This window comes from Cladophialophora psammophila (genome assembly GCF_000585535.1).
Source record: "Cladophialophora psammophila CBS 110553 chromosome Unknown aczJe-supercont1.13, whole genome shotgun sequence".
Lineage (NCBI taxonomy): Eukaryota > Fungi > Ascomycota > Eurotiomycetes > Chaetothyriales > Herpotrichiellaceae > Cladophialophora > Cladophialophora psammophila.
The window spans coordinates 900989-915626 of NW_006912934.1; the positions used below are offsets into that span (position 1 = coordinate 900989).

The window sequence follows — 14638 nt, forward strand, 5'->3', positions numbered from 1 at the left end:
TACTCGGCGGGTCGGTACAGTCACGTAATAGGGCTCTGTAGGGCAGGCCTTGGCACTATTGGGGTCGCGTCTAGTATCGCCTATGGCTGGATCAGGCTAGTGCGATGCGAGGTAGTGACATTTGTCTTGGCATGCCTTCGAGCATTTCTACGTCCAGCGACAACAAGGCCCTTTCTCTTTCTTCTTCTGCTCTTTAGCTTGTTGTTCTTGATAGTAGCAACCCATTGCAATGAAATCACGTCCTGATTTCACACATTCACAGCTTCAACATCCGGAGTCTCATTGAATGAGGCAGAGATGTCAGCCGGTCAAGAACAGAATAAGTTTGGTGATGGCGCCAGGTAATGATGCGGGTGACGAATTGGTCAACTATTTCCATTTTCGTCTGAAGAGGTATGTACTGTACAAAGAGCGAGTGGAGAAAGCAACTAAAGCTGATGTTATCTAGCTTCTTCGATTCTTCGAAGTTAGCTAACTTTACCATTAAACCAAAGGATCGTGAATTTCAAAAATTCATAAGATAGCCCTGTGTGGCCAGTCAAAGTACTTCGATCACTTATGTGAGCGCGAGTCGAATTTATGGCTGAATTCTGTTCAGCTACGAGGAGGACTATCTTGGACGCTGACATATAGGCTCCAGAAAACTGTCGATAGGGTGATCGAGCCTAAAGAAGACGACCCGCGCGCCGTTGAAGCAACGATCCGCTTTATGTATGGTTGTGATCGCGACAGCGGCATTACGATGGCCCGATATCTCCTATGCACTTCAATGCGGAAGTGTATAGAGTTGCGGTGGCCAATTCGAGGCGAAACTTGTCGGTGGAGATTATTGCTGCCTGAATGCGGTACAAGCCGTTTTGAGTCGGACTGGAGTTTACATTTGCTGGAAGCCAACACCAAATGACAGATTCTCTATCATGGTACCACAAGTGTGTACCAAAATCTTGTGTTCTGGCGGAGCAGGCCACGTTCAAACTCGGCTCCTCGTCCATGCCTACTAGCCATGCATCAATTGACAGGCTGCGTCGGTGCATTTGGGGCCTGGGCCGTGGAGCTCGATTTGGGATAGATCCTGCCGAAGGTACGATGCGGCACCACAGTCTTCTCCAGTCGATACAGCACAGGTGTAAATCAATTGCGTGAAAATCCACCCATCGCCACAACCATTAAATTCTCGAGACCGCGAGATGTCCCAACTGCGTAGATTCATGAAGAATCCGGTCAATTTGACGGCCAGCAGCGCTTGTATGAAACTGATACTGCTGGCGGGATCTTCATGCTTGATGGCGTTGAAGTTGAAGTTGCCTCACAGCCTAGCGCGGTTCACATCGATTAAGGATGATTGGGACATGCATATGTTCTTAGTGCTGCGATGTTAGATACCCTCCCCAAGACGCAATTTTCCAGAACCCATGCTCATCTCGCCAGAATGAGCAGCGTCTTTACCAAGCGAATCGTTCTTCGTTTTAGCATGGACTTCGAGCGTGAAGAAGCGGCTCTCATCGAGAGATTCTTTGCGGTGTTTGGCCCCATCAAACCTGCCGATGATTTTTGCTCCCACCCGATGACCCCCAGTGAATCCTCCAAGATGTGTATTGTCCTCGATGTGCACGGCAAGTCATTTCCAACCGTCGATCTCCTTGCAATAGATTGTGAGGTCTTCAAGGTCTAAAAATAAAATAACGATTTGTAATATGATGATATCGCGCCGTTTTCTCCAAAAGAACCCCCCCCCCCTTTCTGCCCCGGGGGATAACTAATAATTCAAGTCCCAGTCATTTTGAGCGGCTCAACGACGCTGCGGACAACATTGCTCACTCGCGCTGCAGCGATCTCCGCTGGGGCACTGACCGGCTGCATCGGCCTGAGGAATTGGCTGGCAGATACCGTTTGGCACAAGCCGGTCACTCTCCATGCAAATTGGTGCCTTGAGCTTCAAGGCAACTAGCTGAAGTTGATGGCTAAATTGTTATCAATCCCCACGATTCAAGAGCCGCTTCGCTGCAGGAGCTTTTCTATGATGGTCCTGCAATACGCTATCCTCTCGACAGCGGTAGGACGTCCAATCTTGCCATTGCAGGATTGCTAGACTCATCGTCAAACGGCCGCGGCATGCTCGCCGAGTCACAGGCGCTTGTGCTGGTGAAGGTGAGTGGGTGTTACATAGGTGAGACACGGGTCGATCTAGGGTGAAGGCGCGAGGACTTTCACCTACTCACCTTGGCAACGATGGTTACGAGTGACTTCCGAATCGTTTCGACTCCCATGCTAATACATATGGTGGCACCGGGGAGACCGATAATGTACACACGGATCTCGGCACATTCAGAATCAGACTCTTTAACATGATACGATCGTCATTCTTTTTATTACATACACAAAACAACCCTATCTCGCCGTCCGAGGTAAATGGAAAAACTAGGACGCCACGACGCGTACGATCTGAGAATGACGTTCGACCAAAAAAAAACACAATAAGGCATGATCCAATGACCCTGTTTCGAACATCGCCAACTCTTGCCAATTTGCCAACTGTATTGACTCTGCAATATAGGAGGTATGTTGAACGTGGGGAATATAGGTAGAGAGTGCGGTATCGAGTTGTCGGGGATCGGGATCATGCACTAGTTCCTGTGAGACGTTAGCATTCGCGCAGTGGAGTGGAGGTTTGACTGACAATAAGCCGAGAGTCAAGTCGCCGTGGATTTTGGCCTTGAGTTGGACTTCGATGTCCAGATTCAGGTCGAGTCGTAATCTCAATTGCTCGTTGTCTTCGGAGCCGCCGCCTTCTCCCTCACCTTCCTTGCCGCCTTTGCTGTGCAGCAGTCCTCCTAGGGCTTCGTGAGGTTTGCTCAAGGTCTTGCCCACAGTGTCGTTCACGAGATTTCCGGCACCGTCGACGACACCGTTCACTGTGTCGCCGACCTCATCAACTGCATCGAGTGGTCCGCCGCCGCCGCCGAGGAGGCCGCCCTTCCCTTGCTGTTGCGTCTGGGCCTGTGTCTGGGCTTGGGCCTTGCCTCTGTTCCGGTTTCTGTTTCGTCGTCCACCTTTCTGCGAAACGTCGCTTCGATATGCGCTGTCAGCGTCACTGGGTGGCTCACTTGAGTCTCGACCGCGACCTCGGCTACCTCGTCGAGACCCAGAGCGGGCTGACGATGCTGCTTGCGAGTCCATCTTTGGTTGTGGTGTTGGAGGTTGGTCTGGATTGGCGTCTGCCTCGCCTTCGCCGTCTGCAGTTGCTTTTTCACCGTTTGCTTGACCTTTCTGGCTGAGCTTTTTGGGCTTTCGTCTTTCTTCAGACTGCTTTGAGGAGGCGTTTGCTCCAATGTTCGCAGCCCCGGAGGCAGATCCAGCAGCGTCGAGGTTTCCGCCGATATGGGTTTCTTCGGTGGTCTTCGTCTCTTGTTCAGACGACATGGTGGGAGATTGAGAAGAAAGATGTGCTGGGGAGGGTGAAGAGGAGGAGTATACGGACAAGAAGAGGGCCTCGACGTATGACGACCGGGCTTATTGTCCAGTGAAGGGAATCAAGGTTGGCAAGACGCTGAAATTGTAGTTGCAACCCCACACAGACGTCAGGAGGGAGACGCCTTGGGCAATGACCTACGTCGCGTGTGCCTCTATATGCACGCCCATGACGTCGATTGTTGCTGCTTTTGAGGGAGGAGGTGTCTGTAACGCCACAGATCGGCGACACGACCGACAGAGGGGCTGGTTTGGACATTGGAAAAGCCAGGTTTCAGCAAGTTGGCAGGCCAATGGCGGCGAAGAAGGATTCATGTTGCGGGGATGTGGCTGATATTTGGCAGGGGCCATGGCAGGATAATGGGGACGTGTAACAACAAAAATGGGAAGCGGAAAAGTCAGTACCTCGTAGCCACCAAGCCTCTCTCAATCGGCGATGTTGGTGTCAGATTGTGGACATCTCTTCGCAGGCCCTTAGCAACAAGCATCGTCCTTGTACAGATGGATGCCGATCAGGTGCGATTAAGCCGTCAGTGTTTGTCAATATATCACTTAGGTATAAGTAGGTCAATCTTTACCTTCCCAGAGTTCCGAGTGTTGATATAGGAGCAGGCTACTCCATGTTCTGCCGCTGATCAGAAGTCCAAAGATGGTTGAGCTCGCCGGAGGACCGCCGACCCAGCGTCCTCTGGCCAGTGTGCCTTTGGATGTCGGAGCGTCAAGTTTGGGTTGCGCAAGGATGTACGGTAGGCAGCCTTGGTGAGATGATGGGAACGTTAGAGGCGTTGCGTCATCTTGCAGCGTCCGGCTGCCATGAGTGGTTGTAGAGCGCCACAAAAACGCCACACCCCGCCACGCCCCACACCCCACGTTACGTCTTGGCATATTTGCATCCAAAAGTGGCGATGGGCGCCACCTATCACCCGATCCACTGACCAGGATTCTTCCAAGTTCCGAATTCCTGCATTGAACCTGCTCATGCATCAACGTCTGCCCAAATCTTGGCCGATGCACAGATCGCATCACCGTTGTCAGGGCCTGCATCTTCGATCGCGGCGCAAGCAATCCCGCTGCTTCAAGCAAACAAGTATCAGAACTGAGGAGCTCGAGATAGAACAGGTCTGGGGAACATCAGACCCTGGTCGTGATGATGTCGTTGTTGCAGCCTCTTCCCCCGAATGCCTTTTCCGACCTTGCCCTCCCCGTTTCTACGACCGATCCTGCTCACCCGTACCAGTTTCTTTTGGCTCTGATCTCTACCTCTCAAATCATTTGAACACGTAGCGACTTCCCCTCCCATATTTGCTGAATCGCCTGTTCCCTTCCGCGACTCTTTGTCCTCTTCATCGCCCTGTAACCACCATGTCAGAGCCGCAGCAAACACCTACACCGGAAAATACTCCTGGGGGGAAGAAGCCCAGTCGGCCGGGGCTAGAGCGCAGCAACTCTGATCAGTCGACGACGAGCGCTGACGACCAAGGCTATGAATCACGATCCAGATCCCAGTCCAGACGACGAAGACGGCAGAACCAACGACAGAGACAGGCTCAAGCTCGAGCTCAGGCGGGAAATGCTTCTGCAACCTCGATGGCCTCGATTGACGAGGGCTACGAACCCCAACAGCAGCAGCAAGTAGCAAGACGAGCACAGCCTTCGAACCTGCACCCAGGAGAACAGGGACAAAATCCGCAATGGCTGAAGAATCCTGACCCGCGCTCGATAACTGCCTATCAGCCGTTCGAGCGCATCAAACCCCCTTCGGAATCCATGCAAGGGCCCGTGACATACGCACGCATGCTTCGGGGTGAGATCCCGTGGCGAGGACCACCGCCAACCCAACCACTGGAGACCGCGCAACCCATCGACGCCAAGGACAGCAGCGGGAAAGACCCCATGGATCAAGAGTACGTTTATTTCTCAGGAACATTCCGCCCTTGCGTTGTTTACTGACGAGGGGGGGGAACAGTGGCTTGAAGCTCAGGCTAGAGCTGAACCTGGACATCGAGATTGAGCTCAAGGCCAGCATCCACGGCGATCTCACACTAGCACTCCTGTGAGTACACAAACTCCCCCAATCCCTATCTCTTGTGGTGGACAATCTGGTCCTAAAGGCTAACGAAAGGAATTGATCCTCAGGGCTTGATTTGTCTCTGCCGAAAGTCAAGCTGCCCAAGCCGAAATTGCCCAAGTTATTACCGAAAGCCCCGAAGCTGCCCAAGCTACCAAAGCTACCGACAAAGCTCCCCGAATTGCCTCAGCCTGCCGGGCTCGCCAGGTTATGATAGGAAAAGGACAAGAAGAAGATGGGGAAAAAAAGGGACGGGAAGATAATGAAAGTGTGTTCCTAGCAAGTTTTCAAAGTTTCATGTTCATTAGTCAAACTATCATAAATGTTATGGCCGAACCTAGTCTGGACAAAGGGCGTTGGGAGAGACCATTTGCATGTCTGGCCTCAAAGTTGTATCTCTAAATGTACCATCCTTAGAACCCCTTTCCACCTATGATTTCTCATCATGCCGCCCAATAAATCATTGGAAGTGTTCGCCCTGTCCCTTTCCCTTCCAGAACTGAACCGGGCTGCGAGGACTCTTGCTCTCAGGCTCATCGTGGATGGCAGTGTCAAATTGTCCAAACTCGCCCCTCGCACGTTTGACCACCCTCTCGATACCGTCAAGCCCCATCTTTAGCTGTTCCATTTTGGGACCATAGCTGACTCGGACAAAATGGTGGCAAGGACTATCAAAGAGATCGCGTCTCTTTGCTGGGTTCAGGTCGAAGAAGATTCCGGGGACTACGATGGTTCGCTCTTGGAGCTGCAAATCTTTATTAGCTTGTACTGACAAGGACTGAGGCCATAACAATGATTTTGGCTAGAATCGAAAAAGTGTTTGACAAAGAAGGGATCGTACCAGTGCGTCAAAGAAAGAAAGTCCATTGGAGATGTCAAGAGGACTGTTCTTTGGCAATGGCGGCTCAAGCGACGTCAAATCCAACCATATGTAAAAAGTCGATTGCGGGACATTTTGCTCTTTCCATCTGAATCCAATCTCTTCGAGTCTCTTGAGAACGTAATCCCGCTTCGTCTTGAAGTGACTTTGAAGGGCCTTCATTTCAGCCTTGACCTTCGCTTTTGTTCCATGCACGTTAGTGATGTCGTCGAGACGAGCGTCGGACGATAAGCTTGATCTGGCTTTCATTTTTGTTCGCGCCATTGGGGAAGGGAGACTTACGAGGATCAAGCATTGCGACGGCAGCCTCCTGAAACGGTACGTTGCAGCCACCATCGAGATAGCTACCACATGAGCTAAGCGCTTTGATGAATTCTTTCGGACCAACAATCCAAGCGACCCTCCACCCTCTGGCTACGGTGTCAGCGTTGAAGGCGAGATCAGGAAAGACAGAGTTCTGGAACTTTCAGACCTGATACAGGAATTCGAGAAGACTTACGGGAGTCTGAAGCGCTTTGTGAGACCATCAATCAAAATCACATCGTCCCGATCAACGTCAATCTAGCGATCACAGTTAGTCTACTTTGCCATACTCAAGCTTGAGTGTCTATCAAGATTGGTACTTACAACGTTCGATGCAGCGGAGATCGTACTACCGTCGCAGTTGGTGTCATACCTATCTTCCATTAGTGATGAAGAATCACAATGGGAAGGACGGATTATTGGAAAACATGTGCCCGACATATAGCGTAGGTTTCAAGGAAATATTACCTGTAACCGGCGTAGAATTCATCAAAGATCAAGGTCGCTCTGTCCCGACAAATATCTTGAATCAGGGCAAGCTCTTCAGGATCCAAAGCGTGACCAGTTGGATTGCGAGGATTCGAGGTTAAGATGACACTGGTACCACGTGCCAGCTCGTCGGCGATTTTGTCGGCATGGCTGAACAGTTGTTAGCTTCAAACAAACCTCGCAATAGTGGTTACGTTTCTCTAGTGCACTTACATATGATACCCATCGGCTTCAGACAAAGGTGTGGGTATGGCTACAAAGTTGCGAAACAGGGACAACATCTGTATCTGTGTATTAGTCCATGTTGCATAGAAACACTGTTCTCGAACCCATTACCTCATTGTATGCGGTATAATCAGGAATGAAGAAGCCGAGATACGCGTTACCCAGGACAGCAGCGATCCTGATCAGCCCGGCTCTTCCTCCTGGCACAATGCAGACATTCTCCCACGAGTACTGGCTCGCCTTGCCCTGACGGTAGTTGTCGTCTTCCAATTCCCTCAGGTTAGCCTCACTCCCCGACTGATTTGGGGCAAGAACTCTGGGCATAACAGAAGCCTAGAGGTGACAATGTCTGACAGAAAGGAGACGCACTGTACAGCTTTGCCACGGCGGCTCGAAGAGACTTAATGCCTGCTGTTGGCCCATATTCTCGTCCATTGTTGGTCAGAGGAATTGATGATGGGCGAGGAAAACAGCCTTCCTGCGCTCATTCCCAAGATGTTATCAGTAACACAATAACCATAATTTCCGTGCTAGAACCGGTGAAAAATTGCCGTATCGTCGTGGCTGCTGCCAGGGAAGCCGATAAGATGATGAGTGGCACTCACAATATCATCGTCGACTTCAGGTGCGCCTTGGCCCAGATTGGCCCACCTCTGGGGTTCGTCGTGAAAGCCATGGCGCGCTGCTTGCTCGGTGGTCCTAATTCTAGCGTCAGACGTTGATCTGTGGGGAAAGAGAGGGTGGGCTCAATCACCAGATCACCCCAGTCGAAGCTCTTGAAGTGTCGAGGGCTGCATGCGGTTTGTGACTCGGGTGGTCACGGAGGGTTCGGTGTGGACCGGAGATGTTTTCATCTTCAGGATGGATGGAGAATCGGCGACCATCTTGACTGGCGTGCAGTGCCGACCTGGAGACTCGTCTCGCTGAGAAGCTCATGGCTCACGGGGAGAGTTTGGCTTGCTTGGCCCCCTGGGGGAGGTGGAGGAGGTGAGAGACAGGTGAAGTCTGGCAGTTAGTTAAACGAGGGGCTAGTGACGGGCAACAAACACTGGCGATTTGGACTGCGATCCCCAGAGCAGAGGAATCTGGCCCTATTTATTTTGCTGTGAGCGGCGAGACTAGAAGAAGTGCATCCCACAGAGACAAAAAGAAAAGAACGGCTTCCTCATCACTTGGTCGATCGTCTACTGGATGGATTTAAAGGACCTTGATTGCATGGCTAATTTTTTCTGCCGGCGCACGACGTGTGTCTCTCACTACATCACCAACCAGCCACAATCCCGTCGACAGTCACGTCCTCCAGCTCATGTCATCAGCATCCACCATTGACTCGTTTGGGAACAACATTCAACCCCGAGTCACTGATCCAATCGACGGCAATTCGAAGTTCCTGTCACTCCTACCTTCTTGTCACTCTGGTTGAACTTGTCTCTATCCGCCTGCACCGCCTGTAGGAATGCACGCTGACCGTCACCTATTACTCGTATATCGCCCAATGGAACGGGCACATCTCCAACATGGTGGGTACCGAGATCCCGCCAATGCAAGAGTCGCAGGGGCGAGCTCGATGGTTATCAATTGATCACAGGGCGTTGCGCGAAGATATTTTGATGCCTTCTCAAACAATGTCCATGATTTAGTGCATCTATACCTTCTCCCATCTTTCCTGCCCCAAATGAAAGTCACTGTTGATATGATCAAGAGGCAGATTTGAGCTGTTGATTCTTTGTCATTTACCCTTATCATTGTCATGGGTTCCCTAGCAGAAACCAGGCAAGTTGGCCTTAGTGCCGCCATCGTCCACGCCCACGGTGAATATGAGTCGAAAAACCCTCAGTCTCGCAAATATCATGACGAAGCCTGCAAATACATGCCAGGCGGCAACACGCGAACAGTGCTTCACACAAATCCGTTTCCACTGACTATTGACCACGGGAAAGAGTGCTATCTAACAACTGTCGACGGACACTCTTATGTCGACTTCCTAGGCGAGTATACTGCAGGCATCTACGGGCACAACCACCCGGTCATAAAACAAGCGGTCGAGTCCGCATTGCAGGGTGGCTGGAACTATGGAGGTCACAACAAGATGGAGCCGGAACTCGCAAAGATTGTGTGTGAGCGGTTTCCTGCAATGGAGCTGGTCAGGTTTGTCAACTCGGGCACCGAAGCCAATATGATGGCACTTGCTACAGCTCTGGCTTTCACTGGAAAGAAGAAGATCCTCATCTTTTACAAAGGTAAAACCAACCCCCTTGCAGAATCATTGAAAGCGCCTTTCTTTTTAACCCACATAAACCCCAGGCTACCATGGTTCGACGATCTCGGGACGGACACCCTCGGACAAAACCTCGATCAACCTCCCGCATGACTTCATCGTCGGCACATACAACGACGTCCAGGGCACCGAATCTCTGGTCAACTCTCTTCCCAAGGATTCCCTCGCCGCAATCTTACTGGAACCCATGCTCGGGTCAGGGGGTTGCTATGCCGCGAGCAGCGAATTCCTTTCCACACTCCGCCGCCTGGCGACCGAACACGGCGCGCTACTGATTTTCGACGAAGTCATGACTTCGCGCCTTCACTACCATGGCCTCGGCAGCCAAAGGGGCATCATCCCAGACCTCATGACGCTAGGCAAGTGGGTGGGTGGCGGGATGAGTTTTGGGGCATTCGGGGGCAGGAGAGACATCATGAAACTTTACGACCCACGCGACGGAAGACTCCAACACCCGGGCACGTACAACAACAACTGTTTTACCATGAGCGCCGGGATAGCAGGATGCAGACTACTGGACCCAGAGACGATCAACGGCCTGAACGCGCTGGGCGATCGTATGAGGACGGCAATTGAGGCCGTGCTTTCGAAACGGGGCATCTTGCAAGGCAACACAGTCCCGTCAGGCCCAGTCACCGACGACATGCACACCACGCCAGACCACCCACAGCGGCCGCCCAAGATGTTCATCAAGGGCGTAGGAAGTCTCATGGCAATTCAATTCGCCGGCCCTGAGGCAGGCACATTGCAGGACCTCTTCTATCACCACATGCTGGAGCAAGGCATCTACCTGGCGGCAAGAGGATTCGTGGCACTCAACATTATGCTCACGGAGGAGCACATCGCCATGTTCGTTGCGGCCGTTGGGAGGTTTTGCGATACCTGGGACGCCGACTTGAAGTGGTGACGTGACTATCTATGAAGATGCCATGATCCTCGAAAGACTTGCTTGCGCATCCCATCTCGCATATTATATCATATCAAACCGGTTGCAAAGTCTGTCGGATCATAAATAGCAAGAAGAACAATGAACATGTCTCATATTTGAGAACAGCCATGAGGACCCCTATGGATAATGACATTTGTGCACGGAAACTGTTTGACACAGGATTGTCATCCCTTCTTCTGCACCGTCGCAAGACGAGGTGGCGAGACTCAATGTACCACATGCCATGACAGCGCGCTTCACACCTGATCTATGGTCACGATCACACCATGCGAGTTCGTCACCGATATCAGCAGCCAGCCGGCCGTCAAGTTTGTGCGTGGGCGCCTCGAGGAATTGCGCAAGGAGTTCCAGAAGAAGTCGGATGGAATGCACATCGGGCAGACGCTCTTTCCGCTTTCATTGACTACGAGGTACGTCGAGCCACATCCCTCTGCGGCCGAAGAAGGCACGGAAAAGACAGTCTAGAGATCGTAAATGTTGGGCTTGAGGGGGGAACAGGACAATGTATCCGACTTAGGTGGACATGGAAAGGGCGTCCTTTTCAATAAAGACAACTTCTCCCATGGTGTGCACCTCCTACTATGTATCACGAATCTATCATATCGCCGGCCCGAGTCTGGTCTATCTATCTGTGCGTGATACTAGGGCAATCAATAGACCTGGCTCCAAGGGCGTGCGCCTAGTACGGCTTTTTGCGAATCGACGACCCGGGTTACATGACGAACAAGCCTTCACCACCGGTGCGTCTGGACATCCCGATGTAGGATTTCGCGGATCGACGAACCCAAAGCCACTCAAACTGAACAATAAACAGACAGCAAGCAAAGCGGCTCAACAAGGCTCGCACATTCCGTTTTCTCCTCGTCCGTTTAATTGATTGTCACCAGTATGCGCCGCGAGTTGAATCTGCTGATTGCACGCACTTGATTCCGCGCGTTTCTGTGGGTCACAATCACCCTGAAACTTTTTTGCGTTGCTTGCTTGCGTTTGTATCAAAATCCTTTGTTTTTGAACTGCGGACAAACATGCCCTTCAGACACGGACCCATATTTGCCATCATTGCAACCGGGCCCCCGGAAAACCAGCAGACCACAATTCCTACTGCGCTCAAATAGGCCCAAACGACTTTCATATCCTCGACGAACGGAATCTTGGTCGAATATCATCATTCCACCATCCACAAAGCGAAGCCCAAACAGTTGTCATTGACGCCCCCCCGCCTAACCCGCCACAAATCTGACCGACATACAGAATGAGCACAGTGCTAGGATCGCCCCGGCCACCTTCGTCACAGCCAACCACAGCAACAAATGGAGAGCCGACGCCCTTCGAAGTCTTCATTGCCATCTGCAATATTCTAACCTGGCTCCTTGCGGTGTATGTGATCTACCTCCACATCCAGGAAAGATGGGACCTCGACGCCCGTTACCGCGCACGCGTCGAAGCCGAAAGACAGGCCTGGAGTGAGGCAGAGAAGCACTGGAGAGACCCCAGCCCTGCAGAGGACCGAGGGCAAGAGCAGAGATTGCAACAGATCCTCGAAGAGGTTGAAGGGGATCAGGATTGGGAAGATGAGATTTTGGAATGGCATGGTGAGATCGAGGGGCCAACGGCAAGGGAGGTTGAGACTCACACCAACGGTGAGATCGAGGAGGGAATGGAGGTTATGGAGATTCCCGGGCTGGAAGAGTTTGAGCGCGATCATGGACGGTTACGCAGATGGTAAAGAGTTGCGCGGTTCATTGGCGAGAGTTGAGAGTTGTCGTTGGAGGCTGTGTACGCGGACGCTCTCCCTTTTCCTCAATGTTCTGAGAGATCGACCGATCAAATCTAGGGAGGTTGTCTCGAGCCAGAAATCTTGTGCTGTGGCCTTTAAGCTAGGGGAACGATGGTGTACGTCTCGGCGGCTGTGGTGCGAAGCAAATGCGGGTGTCAAGGATAGTGGTCCAACACAGCTGAGATGGACTCAATGTGCCGCTTCGATGGAGGATATGCTGCGAGCTGTTCCCTTCCCAATGCGGTGCATGGAACGCTGTCCGTTGAGTTGTCTCCGCTGGGCTCGATAGTCCAAAGTCGAAGGAGTTGCCGAAAGGCCTGTCGTGGATGTGGCTGCATGTGCTCGATGTCAGTCCGAGCTCAATGCTTTCATTCCGATGCAGCTTCGACGACTGTGTTGTCTCCTTCCATGATCCAATCAGTCCTCGAATCTCTCAGCACATTCATCATCGCCACCAAAACCCTCCTTTTGCTTTGGCTCCATCTTTCTCTCTTTTGCTTTCCTCCTGTTCCTTCTTCTTCCTCTCTGCCTCTACCCTTTCCTTTTCCTCCTGCCGTCTCGTCATCTCAATAACTTCCGTCCTCCGTCTCTCTACGGCAGCAAGCTCCTCCTCCCTCTGCTTCCTCCTGGCCAAAATCCCTTGGAACCACTCTTCCCTCGCTGCATCTTCCTCCGCCTTCGTGGCGTACTGGATCATGCAGCTGTTCATGGCCAAATGTTGGTCGCGGCAATGCCAGGCGACGCTGATGGTGCGGCCGCGGGCGCAATCGGCAAAATCTTTAATCACGTCGGCGCATTTTGTGCGGACACGTTTGTGGTAAAGATTGCGAACTTCAGCTTCTTGAGAAGCAGATAGGGGAAGAGGATTATGAAGGTTATTTTGAGGCTGCTGTCTGCTGCGGGTCGGGAGAGATTGTCGATGTAGTTCAGGGATGATAGACGGAGCCATCTCCATTGTTCAGGAGGCTCTGAATGACTAATAAAACAGATCAGTCAGCTCTACAGAGTCGGCTGTGAGCTGTTCGTCGCAGGTCTGCTTTGCGTGCAATGAGGTGGTCGATGGTGAGCAATTAAACTGGTCTGGAGAGCTCCGAGGACACAAAGTAGCAGGTGTGGAGAAACCTGCGCATGATGACTTTCCAGGGTGCAGGAAATTTCTCCAAAACATCTGAATATTTTGTTGACATCCTACACACAACTATCGCGCTTGGCCTGCCTGCGACCCGTTCCTTTTCGAATCTCCATAGTCCTCTTTCGACGACTGCGCGCTCCCAGGACCGAAAGGAAAGGATGTCTTCCCTCCGCAACGCCGTCTCCCGGCGCCCACACAAAGAACGATCTCAACCCACCTCTCGCGAAAAATGGGGCTTGCTCGAAAAACACAAGGACTACTCCCTCCGAGCGCAGGACTATAATCTCAAGAAGAAAAAACTTTCCCAACTGTCGCAAAAGGCCAAGGAGAGAAACCCAGATGAGTTTGCCTTTGGCATGATCAGTCAAGGGAGGGCGGGGCTGGGAAAACACAAATCCAAGCAATCTGGCGACGACGATAATGATAGTGCTGGGAGCAAGAAACCAAGAGAAGGTGTCCCATTGAGTCACGACGCGGTCAAGTTGCTGAAGACACAGGATATTGGGTACTTGAGGACCGTGGCGGCCAAGGGCAGGAGGGAGATTGAGAGATTGACCCAAGAGGTGGGCATGGATAGTGTTACGCTCGGAAAGTCGAGGACAGGGACGAAGGAGACGTTCGAGGACGATCAAGGTGAAAAGGCAGCCAGAGGGAAGAAGCGGGCATTGAATGGGGAAGTGCTACAAGATCAATCTCAAGAAGAGGCCGAAACAGATCAACCTATGCAACGAACTAAGATGACGACGACGACCACACTGATCCAAGTCATTGAAGACAAAGACGATCCACCGAAGCCAAAATCCAAGAAAGCTATCCGAGCGGAACAAGACGCTCTGAGTCGTCTGCGTGTCGAGCGGAAAAGGAGGAAACGCCTTCAGGATATGCGCGTGGCAAAGCTCGAGGCCCTGAAAACTCGACAGCGAGAAGTCCTTGCCGCGGCCGACCAGTTGGAGTTGCAGCGGGCGAAGATGGCGAGGACGGTCGGTGGGGTGAATAAGAATGGAATCAGGTTTAAGATTAGAGAGAGAAAGAAATAAGAACCGGAGGTCCAAGGCTTCTCACGACACAA

General features: G+C 51.9%; 8 protein-coding genes across 8 annotated transcripts; 5 read left to right on the plus strand and 3 right to left on the minus strand.

Moving 5' to 3' along the window:
- Positions 1 to 1429: 1429 nt before the first annotated feature.
- A1O5_08444 (uncharacterized protein) lies at positions 1430 to 1672 on the plus strand (the record flags this gene model as incomplete). The annotated part of the gene is made up of 1 exon (XM_007749026.1): positions 1430 to 1672. The coding sequence occupies one exon, from the start codon at positions 1430 to 1432 to the stop codon at positions 1670 to 1672; it is 243 nt and encodes an 80-aa protein (XP_007747216.1).
- A 952-nt stretch (positions 1673 to 2624) lies between these two features.
- A1O5_08445 (uncharacterized protein) lies at positions 2625 to 3420 on the minus strand (the record flags this gene model as incomplete). The annotated part of the gene is made up of 2 exons (XM_007749027.1): positions 2625 to 2631; positions 2678 to 3420. 2 exons carry the CDS (start codon positions 3418 to 3420, stop codon positions 2625 to 2627), a joined length of 750 nt encoding a protein of 249 aa, XP_007747217.1.
- Positions 3421 to 4830: 1410 nt separating this feature from the next.
- On the plus strand, positions 4831 to 5525 carry A1O5_08446 (uncharacterized protein; the record flags this gene model as incomplete). Its single annotated transcript, XM_007749028.1, has 2 exons — positions 4831 to 5372; positions 5435 to 5525. The coding sequence occupies 2 exons, from the start codon at positions 4831 to 4833 to the stop codon at positions 5523 to 5525; spliced, it is 633 nt and encodes a 210-aa protein (XP_007747218.1).
- A 471-nt stretch (positions 5526 to 5996) lies between these two features.
- A1O5_08447 (uncharacterized protein) lies at positions 5997 to 8317 on the minus strand (the record flags this gene model as incomplete). Its single annotated transcript, XM_007749029.1, has 11 exons — positions 5997 to 6281; positions 6378 to 6595; positions 6699 to 6826; positions 6916 to 6977; positions 7044 to 7092; positions 7188 to 7358; positions 7422 to 7489; positions 7545 to 7696; positions 7803 to 7911; positions 8039 to 8132; positions 8196 to 8317. 11 exons carry the CDS (start codon positions 8315 to 8317, stop codon positions 5997 to 5999), a joined length of 1458 nt encoding a protein of 485 aa, XP_007747219.1.
- Positions 8318 to 9183: 866 nt separating this feature from the next.
- On the plus strand, positions 9184 to 10618 carry A1O5_08448 (uncharacterized protein; the record flags this gene model as incomplete). Its single annotated transcript, XM_007749030.1, has 2 exons — positions 9184 to 9673; positions 9738 to 10618. 2 exons carry the CDS (start codon positions 9184 to 9186, stop codon positions 10616 to 10618), a joined length of 1371 nt encoding a protein of 456 aa, XP_007747220.1.
- Positions 10619 to 11912: 1294 nt separating this feature from the next.
- Positions 11913 to 12386, plus strand: A1O5_08449 (uncharacterized protein; the record flags this gene model as incomplete). The annotated part of the gene is made up of 1 exon (XM_007749031.1): positions 11913 to 12386. One exon carries the CDS (start codon positions 11913 to 11915, stop codon positions 12384 to 12386), a length of 474 nt encoding a protein of 157 aa, XP_007747221.1.
- Positions 12387 to 12882: 496 nt separating this feature from the next.
- A1O5_08450 (uncharacterized protein) lies at positions 12883 to 13392 on the minus strand (the record flags this gene model as incomplete). The annotated part of the gene is made up of 1 exon (XM_007749032.1): positions 12883 to 13392. One exon carries the CDS (start codon positions 13390 to 13392, stop codon positions 12883 to 12885), a length of 510 nt encoding a protein of 169 aa, XP_007747222.1.
- A 335-nt stretch (positions 13393 to 13727) lies between these two features.
- A1O5_08451 (uncharacterized protein) lies at positions 13728 to 14606 on the plus strand (the record flags this gene model as incomplete). Its single annotated transcript, XM_007749033.1, has 1 exon — positions 13728 to 14606. One exon carries the CDS (start codon positions 13728 to 13730, stop codon positions 14604 to 14606), a length of 879 nt encoding a protein of 292 aa, XP_007747223.1.
- Positions 14607 to 14638: the final 32 nt, after the last annotated feature.